Here is an 8,209-nt window from a genome sequence, read left to right as displayed (position 1 = left end):
AGCCTATTTTATTAAAATTCTAAATATTTTTATTAAAAATACTATATTCTGCCTTTACAGCTTTAACCTAGGTAAACTATTTACTAAGGATTTTTAAATCCTTACATTTTATATATTTATAGTATAGTTTTTAAAAAAATTAACTTTTTAAAGCTTTATTATAGTTTATAAAATTATATACCTATTTCTTGCCTATAAAGGCTGTAGAATTTAAGTTATATTTTTAAAAAAAATATTAGCCATTTTCCAAATATATAATAGCTGAGGATAAAGCCTATACTTTATAAGTAAAAAAATCTAATTTTTTAAAGCCTTTTTTTTATAAAGAGTTAGTTTATAAAAGTTGATATATATATTGCAGCAAGATTAAACTCCTTACAGGTATTATTAAAGAGTTGTTTGTAAAATATTAAAAATATATATAGCTTTGGCTATAAGCAGAATTTTGCCCTTTTAAATAACTTTAATAGTAAAGTAGATTTGGTCTTTTTATTCCACCAAGGCTTTTAATAATTAAGGCATTTTTAGTAGAATTATTAGTAGTTGAATTGCTTTAAATTAAAAAATATAAAACTGATGTACACAGCTGTCTGCTTGCTTATACTACCCGCTTGCTTACCGATTACATTATGTACAGACCGACTTACCAAGCATACATTGGACCATACAATACACATATTAAGTACTAGTAAGGTATGTACTAATACATAAGTGGGCACTGTATAAGGTAGCGTAGCTTAGACGGCTGCGTGGAGGCTGAGGGAGTAAAAAGGTCACTCAGGCTTGTGCCGCGAATTTGTACGCTCTTATCTTCATTGGTCAGCCACTCTTGACAACGCCGACATCGCTCAGTGGCTACTGCCGCAATGACTCCTTCCAATTTGTCGTCATTTAAGAGTTTCCTCACCTGTTCATCACTGTGTTCGTCATTGAAGAATTTAATTATCTTACTGGTAGCTTCCCTACTTCCCTCTATACTCACTGTACTCAGTCCGCTTTGAGCTTCATTCCAGCACTCGATCATATCATCACAATGCTTCAAATTACTGGAGGCCCGGTCCCTCCAAATACCGACCATGTAAGTTCAGCCCCCGCGTACCCCGCTATCCTTTATCAGGAGAGTTTGTCTCCTGCCTCACTACAACATACAGTCATTCGTGAATGGTCACTCACCCTCGACCAGGCAGTCAGTGTATCACTTCCCACCTGGAGAGCAAATGTGGCCTATGAGGAAGGGGAGTCATGGGTGACAAACAGCATGCAATGCGGCTATCCGCGTTTTTTCATACATCCAATTATACAAGAGCTGGCGGTTGAGATAGTGCGTCGTTTTGGCTCCCCAGACTCGGATACTGCCATGTTATTCCCATCCACAAAAACCGCGGAATTATGTCGTTCTTTCATGAAATCGAGATTGCCCGTCGAACACCACGGCAGGATCCGGATTACGAGTTTTAGTCCTTCTCATGAAACAGATGCCGGATTCCCTACCACAACATTGTTGTTATCGTCTGTGATATACCCGAAGGAGTTTGTGCCCATTGCCAAGCAGGTGTGGCAACACACCGGGAACGGCATATCGAGTCGGCGGGGCGAATTCTGTCTGGGTGCACTGAGAAGTGGCTTTCTCGTTGAGAGGAAATCCCAAGAGGCAGATGCAGTGTCTCGGAGAATCTGTAAGGGCCCTCGGAGATACCAGGGGCGTGATTCTACTAGTGGAACAGCACGAACGAATGGGTCCCACAATCAGTCTCGGGACTTGTCCTCCATAGGGGAAGCCCAGGATGGCAAAGAATATGTGCAATTCATTGAAGAGAGGTTTGGACGCAACCTGAACGTCTCGCTTGCTGACCAGGCACGATTGGCTGTACGTCGAAGAATAGCAGGAGTTTTGACCGCTGATGTAGAGCTGAGTGAGGCCCTTCAGGAAACATCAGGGGAAGGCCGTGTGGCGGGACTTACGGAGGCAGAGGTTTTCCTTTACCCAACGGGTATGAGCTCTATTTTCAATACGCATCAAATGTTGCTGGCCAGCAGAGGTCAACTGAAAAGCATATGTTTTGGGTTCCCTTATATTGATTCACTGAAAATTCTTCAGAAATGGGGTCCAGGGTGTTTGTTCTATGGCAATGGTTCTTCGGAAGATCTCGACGATTTAGAATCACGGCTGCAAGCCGGTGACCGATTTCTGGCTTTGTTCACAGAGTTTCCAGGCAACCCTTTACTGAAGTCCCCGGATCTGAGAAGAATCCGCCAACTCGCCGATAAGTATGATTTTGCGGTCGTGGTAGACGAGACCGTTGGAAACTTCCTGAATATCAATGTTCTCCCTTCTGCAGATATTGTGGTTAGCAGTTTGACCAAGATATTCAGTGGAGATAGTAATGTTATGGGAGGAAGCGCAGTTCTCAATCCTCATGGATGTTTTTATCATTCTTTGAGAGAAACTTTTGCTCATGAATATGAAGACAATGTCTGGGCAGAAGATGTCGTTTTCCTGGAGCGGAACAGCCGCGATTTCGCGTCTCGAATTGAGAAAATCAATAAAACCACAGAAATCATTGCAGAGATGCTATTGGAGTCGCCACTGGGTAAGTCAGACCTTACCCTCGTTGCAGTGCTATGCATCTCCAATCGCTCAGATGACCTAGCCTCAGTTCATCTTATTCTAACTGATATAGTCAAAAATGTTTACTACCCGAAACTCAACCCTTCCAAACCTCTCTATGACGCATTCCGCACCCAGAATGGAGGGTATGGCGGGCTCTTCTCTGTCACTTTCCATTCGACCGAGGAAGCAATTGCTTTCTTCGATCAACTCGAAGTGCATAAGGGCCCGAGTCTTGGAACGAACTTTACATTGAGGTTGGTTGCATCTCTGACCAAAATTCCAAGCAGCGAAACTCATCTGACTGTGTACCGAAGTTGTCCATATACTTTGTTGGCCCACTATGGCGAATTAGATTGGGTGAGTAAACCTCTTAAAACTTACTCCATGATTCCATATCCTTCGCCTTATCTATCTGTGGATTACTGACGATGTCAGGCGAATTCTTTTGGTATCGAATTTGGTCTAGTCAGAATTAGTGTCGGCCTGGAAGAGGAGTCAGACCTGCGTGATCGGATAGAACGGGCTTTGAAAGCGGTGTCTGAGGTCGGAGCATGATATACTATGGGAAGGATTTCACTGCATTATTTCGATGCCATGGATTCCAGGTTCCCAAGACCGCTGGGCCGCCTTGAGCTTTAGTCATTTATTATGCCTGCATAAGGCATTGTTAGTTCGTGCCTCTAATAGAGGCGCAATATGGAGAGTTGCCTTCAGATTCAGATGCCCTATGGCAGCCCTTCTATCGATTATGTGATGCAGCCTCACAGACGGGAGAGAGCGGTTCTATAAGGCGAAGTCTACTATACACCATGTGCTGTACAACATCCTAAAGGGATCTTTCATAAGTCATCATTAGGCTTCCCTATCGACATTACCTTTGTTTCCTTCACAGGAACTAGTCATGAAGCACTTCCACTATAGCAATAGATACTTGAGCCTTACGTATTGCACCCTACAAGTTAGCTTAGCTGCTGATATATGATTTTGCAGTTTGATACCGAACTTGTCTAGGAAGTATACTACTCGATAGCCTATATAGGCTTAATCCATACGAGGGCCTGTCTCTACAGCTTCAATGCCTGCTTACGCAGCTGCTCGAGGGCATGGTTACGCAACTATTTCAGGGACAATTTATAAGTACGGCGGCTTAAGCACTTTTCTAAGCACCGTCTACAATGCTGTTCCTATACAATCATAAACGTATTGGTGAGACCTATGGCCTGAATCTGCAGCCGGGGGGGTCTAGGTAAGTAAGTGCGACCCCCGACTGCGCCATCCGGCGAAGTAGGTGTAAATCACGTGAACTCAATTCCGAAAAGCCAATGAATTCCATTTATTTGTGTACACAATACGGAGTTCTAGCCAATCAAAGAGTCCTGCGGTGCACCGTGGACAAGTCGAACATGCAGGATGTTATGCACGAGTATGCTTAATGTATTATTATTAAGCCTATCACGGGACTTACGGCCCAGAAAAGCTCAACCTTCTATTCCATCTGTAAATATCACTGCAACTCATACCACTGCGACCCAGACCTCCGCCACATACACCTCTAATCATGATCTAGCTATATTTTCATCAGTGTGTGCACCATGCATATATATCCTGCGTGAGCTTCTGCTGAAGCTAATAACACAGAATATGTGCTAATAACTTCCTTCGCCTTCACCTTAGATTCCATGAAAAGCGATCTTCGCCTCGCTCCTCACGCCATCCAGAGTTCATTGTATCTTATTATTATCACGGAGCGTGCTTCAGAATACTGGCTTAACAATGGCTAGCACTCTTGCAGCTAAGAGGCCCTTCCTCTCACTGCCCTTCCTTCTACCTTCGTCATGCGAACTCATGCCTCTCACGTTTCGGCGGAGCCAGTCCTCTTATAGACGTACAAAGCAGCGCCTACGTGTGAAGCCCGATGCTTCATTTGGGTCGTCGTTGGGCCAGGTCAAAAGAGATCACATCGTCTATAACCCTCCTTCAAGCTCCCCATCGGTTTACCACACGCCAGCGAAATTTCTTCCTAGCGACGACATCCGCAGATCTCTACTTAGTGATACTTCGGCCGGCCAGCAGAACCCTGCCGAGCTTGCATCTTTGAATAAATCGCCTGGCCCAAAACGATATCACTTGAACCCCTCTGATGTACTAGAGATACGGAGGCTCAGAACCAGTGACCCAATGACGTGGAGTCGCTCGAAGTTGGCCAAACGTTTTGATTGCTCACCACTCTTTATCTCGATGGTGTGCGGAGCCAGTCGGGAGAAGAAAGAGATGCAGAAGCAAGTCTTGGAGGCGGTGCAATCAAGATGGGGCACCAAGCGCCGCATGGCGAGAGAGGATCGGACATTGCGGAAGGAATCGTGGGGAAGAGACTCTTGACAAAACTTTTCCCAAACTGTTTGTACCCGCATGCTCTCCTGTTCTAGGATACGTATGCTCTATCCCTTATCTTCACTCAGGGTTTACTAAGTCCTCTAAATTGTTGCCCGTCGTTTCGACATATGTTCTATTAGAAGCCATTGGTCACTGTATAATTATGTATTTTCCATAAACAGTTTTTTTGTGTATCATTTGATGATCCCTGGAATCACTAGCCGAAGCCAACCAAGTATTTGATGAAGGCATCATAATCTACATGGAAGGCATTTTAGACGCTTGTCGATACCAGCTGAGTCTCGCCTAGGCGGGTAGTCGCTTATTCGCGGGAACTCTAGGCTTCCTCACCTGGTACTTGCTTGTACTGCCTGTCCCTAAGGTGGTAATTGTTAATAATAATAATCCTAGTCTTCGTCCACGGCCCAAATGCCCCTCCCCCTCCGTCGAATTGCAACATCGCTTAGGGAGTACAGACCCTTCTTGTCACTTCCGTTCCACATCAAGGGCAATTTGACATCTCACACAATTTCTGATTCAACCGTACGCCGCTTATCTTCTTCTCACGCATTCTACGGACATATCCGCGATTCAAAGATGGCACCACAACTTGAGCCATTTTTCAAACAGTGAGCCCAACGTCCCCTTGCTCCCAGCCTATCCCTCCTTCTGTCGTGCTTCACCATCTTGAAATGTTTTCGTCACTCCTGCTCCATCGGTCCTCACCATCCTCGCCATATACCATGTGACACTTGTGGCTTCCTGTTATAAGCGACCATAAATGACCGGTTTTGAACATATTTAATGCTTATTTCATACAGGGTCGACGACCTATCCGGTTCCTTCATTGATAGTATGTGTCCATGTCCTCTATTGCCTACCGATATGATTTGTACTAACCGAAGAGCAAGGGCTACGAAAGGCTGTTGCCATTCCATCGATCTCTGCGCAGGATGAGAACAGAAAAGATGTCTTCAAGGTACTTTCCGCAGGTTTCATCCTCCCTTAAGAGGACTGCAGCTAAAACATGTGGGTTGAGATCAGATGGCCCAGTTTCTCGCCTCCGAGCTTGAAGCTTTGGGTGCTGAAGTGGAGCAACGACCGCTAGGCAAGCAGCCCGGCAAGGAGCACCTTGATCTACCTCCAGTTGTAGTCGCTCGGTATGGTAACGACAAGAATAAGCGCACTATTCTCGTCTACGGTCATTATGATGTTCAGCCTGCCTTGAAAGAAGACGGCTGGGCGACAGAGCCCTTTGAGTTGACTGTCGATGATCAGGGAAGGATGTTTGGACGTGGAAGCACTGACGACAAAGGACCAGTCTTGGGATGGCTGAACGTGATTGAAGCTCACAAAAAGGCGGGTGTGGATTTCCCGGTCAATCTCCTTTGCTGTTTCGAGGGCATGGAAGAATACGGCTCGGAAGGCTTGGAGGAGTTCATCCAAACCGAAAGTAAGAAATTCTTCAAGGACGCAGATGCCGTTTGTATCTCGGACAACTACTGGCTGGGAACAGAGAAGCCTTGCCTGACTTATGGTCTTCGCGGTTGTAATTACTACTCCGTAAGTGTTTCAGGCCCTGCTCAGGATCTACACAGCGGAGTATTCGGAGGCTCTGCCCATGAGCCGATGACAGACCTGGTCAATATTCTCTCCAAACTTGTCGATCCGAAGGGCAAAATCCTGATCCCTGGCATCATGGATCTGGTCGAACCCATGTCGGAGGAGGAGAAGTCTTTGTATCCCAATATCAGTTACACCATGGAGAACCTTCATGAGTCTTTGGGCAGCGAGACAGGCATTCATCCTACCAAGGAAGAAACTCTCATGGCTAGATGGCGATACCCTTCTTTGTCTATCCACGGCATCGAGGGTGCTTATTCCGCTCCTGGGGCTAAGACAGTGATTCCAGCAAAGGTAATCGGCAAGTTCTCTATCAGAACAGTGCCAAACATGGAAAGCGAGGATGTGAACAAACTTGTCTTTGATCATATCAAGTCAGAGTTCGCCAAACTCAACAGCAAGAACAAGCTAGATGTTTGGCTACAACATGACGGGAAATGGTGGGTGGCCAGTCCGAAGCACTGGAATTTCACCGCTGCAAGCAAAGCTGTTCAACAGGTCTTTGGTGTCGAGCCCGACATGACCCGCGAAGGCGGCAGGTATGGAAAATGCTTATATCAAGGCTGCTTCTGATCTTTTGAAAGCTAACCCATTGGCAGTATTCCGGTCACATTGAGCTTTGAGCAAGCTACCGGGAAGAATGTTTTGCTTCTCCCAATGGGCAGTTCAACTGATGCTGCCCATTCTGTAAACGAGAAGCTTGACAAGAGAAACTACATTGAAGGGACCAAGTTGTTGGGGGCTTATCTGCACTACGTTGCAGAGGAACCCATGAACCACTAGTGATATGCACTGCCCGATCGCATCCTAGCCTCAAGATGCATCTCGATTGCTTTAGTCTGGTGGACCTTTCCAGCCATTCCAGCCATTCCATCCAGGGAAATACATATATTGCTTCCTTCAATCAAGATCTTCCCTCTTGCCAGCAAAATATAGCCTCGTAAATCTCAATCAAGCCCTCGCCTGAGGTGAATGTTATGTCTGATTATCGTGTACCACTTTTCCGTAACCCGATGATGACCACGTCATCTTGATGCCTGGAAGGTCTCAAGTCGCATGATGAACGATAGAGAACAAAATCTAACGTCATAAGACTGGACTCTGCAAGCGTGTCCTTAGAAGCGGGTACAGTTAAGACGTACCTAGTAGGCGGTATTCTGAAAATGCTAGCCAACTTACCCAGTACCCTAGACAGTTTCAAAAGCGTGCATCGCGTGCATCGATACTTTACCTGGACAGTGGCTTTTGCTCCTCGAGGCAAGTCATGTTGTAATTCTGCCACCTCACATTACTTGGTTGGGCACTTTCATATTAGGTCAGAATGTGGCAAAGCCTTATGACGCTCAACGCTTTCTCAGCCAGTGGACAATCGTGTGCTTTGCAGGCAGGTAGCTGGGGCTATGTACAGTATGTACGTCCTTTCCACTGAGCGGGGAAATTGACAATCACCGAGAAGCGCGCCACGCGACTACGCGCCTTATCAGCGGCCGATAAGCCTCAGAACACGAAACAAAGGAAATGTGCTACTAATTAATTCCACACTTCGAATAAAAAGCAAGAAGGGGCATCGGCGTTAGCTTTTTCGACTTCTTTGTTGCTTGC

The 8,209-nt window shown here is 45.7% G+C and overlaps 3 protein-coding genes across 3 annotated transcripts; all 3 read left to right on the top strand.

The window, feature by feature from the left end:
* Window positions 1-874: 874 nt before the first annotated feature.
* Window positions 875-3,428, top strand: BO86DRAFT_336214 (cystathionine gamma-synthase). Its single transcript, XM_025668905.1, has 5 exons — window positions 875-1,078; window positions 1,184-2,591; window positions 2,682-2,865; window positions 2,926-2,968; window positions 3,047-3,428. Exons 1-5 carry the CDS (start codon window positions 1,034-1,036, stop codon window positions 3,164-3,166), a joined length of 1,800 nt encoding a protein of 599 aa, XP_025528882.1. The 5' UTR covers window positions 875-1,033; the 3' UTR covers window positions 3,167-3,428.
* Window positions 3,429-4,124: 696 nt separating this feature from the next.
* Window positions 4,125-5,193, top strand: BO86DRAFT_336213 (mitochondrial 54S ribosomal protein mL58). The gene is made up of 2 exons (XM_025668904.1): window positions 4,125-4,192; window positions 4,286-5,193. The coding sequence occupies exon 2, from the start codon at window positions 4,385-4,387 to the stop codon at window positions 4,988-4,990; it is 606 nt and encodes a 201-aa protein (XP_025528881.1). The 5' UTR covers window positions 4,125-4,192; window positions 4,286-4,384; the 3' UTR covers window positions 4,991-5,193.
* Window positions 5,194-5,366: 173 nt separating this feature from the next.
* Window positions 5,367-7,598, top strand: BO86DRAFT_388188 (M20 family dipeptidase). Its single transcript, XM_025671792.1, has 4 exons — window positions 5,367-5,837; window positions 5,896-5,963; window positions 6,029-7,146; window positions 7,207-7,598. The coding sequence occupies exons 1-4, from the start codon at window positions 5,789-5,791 to the stop codon at window positions 7,388-7,390; spliced, it is 1,419 nt and encodes a 472-aa protein (XP_025528880.1). The 5' UTR covers window positions 5,367-5,788; the 3' UTR covers window positions 7,391-7,598.
* Window positions 7,599-8,209: the final 611 nt, after the last annotated feature.

Source organism: Aspergillus japonicus, assembly GCF_003184785.1.
Source record: "Aspergillus japonicus CBS 114.51 unplaced genomic scaffold BO86scaffold_16, whole genome shotgun sequence".
In the NCBI taxonomy this organism is placed as follows: Eukaryota; Fungi; Ascomycota; class Eurotiomycetes; order Eurotiales; family Aspergillaceae; genus Aspergillus; species Aspergillus japonicus.
This window is presented reverse-complemented; position numbering and strand designations above follow the sequence as displayed.

Coding starts and splice junctions, on each gene's coding strand:
- BO86DRAFT_336214 (XM_025668905.1), top strand. CDS start 1,034: ATGCTTCAAATTACTGGAGGCCCGGTCCCTCCAAATACCGACCAT. Junction 1,079..1,183: donor TCCCTCCAAATACCGACCAT/GTAAGTTCAGCC, acceptor ACCCTCGACCAG/GCAGTCAGTGTATCACTTCC. Junction 2,969..3,046: donor ACTATGGCGAATTAGATTGG/GTGAGTAAACCT, acceptor TGACGATGTCAG/GCGAATTCTTTTGGTATCGA.
- BO86DRAFT_388188 (XM_025671792.1), top strand. CDS start 5,789: ATGCTTATTTCATACAGGGTCGACGACCTATCCGGTTCCTTCATTGAT. Junction 5,838..5,895: donor ATCCGGTTCCTTCATTGATA/GTATGTGTCCAT, acceptor CCGAAGAGCAAG/GGCTACGAAAGGCTGTTGCC. Junction 7,147..7,206: donor ATGACCCGCGAAGGCGGCAG/GTATGGAAAATG, acceptor ACCCATTGGCAG/TATTCCGGTCACATTGAGCT.
- BO86DRAFT_336213 (XM_025668904.1), top strand. CDS start 4,385: ATGGCTAGCACTCTTGCAGCTAAGAGGCCCTTCCTCTCACTGCCCTTC.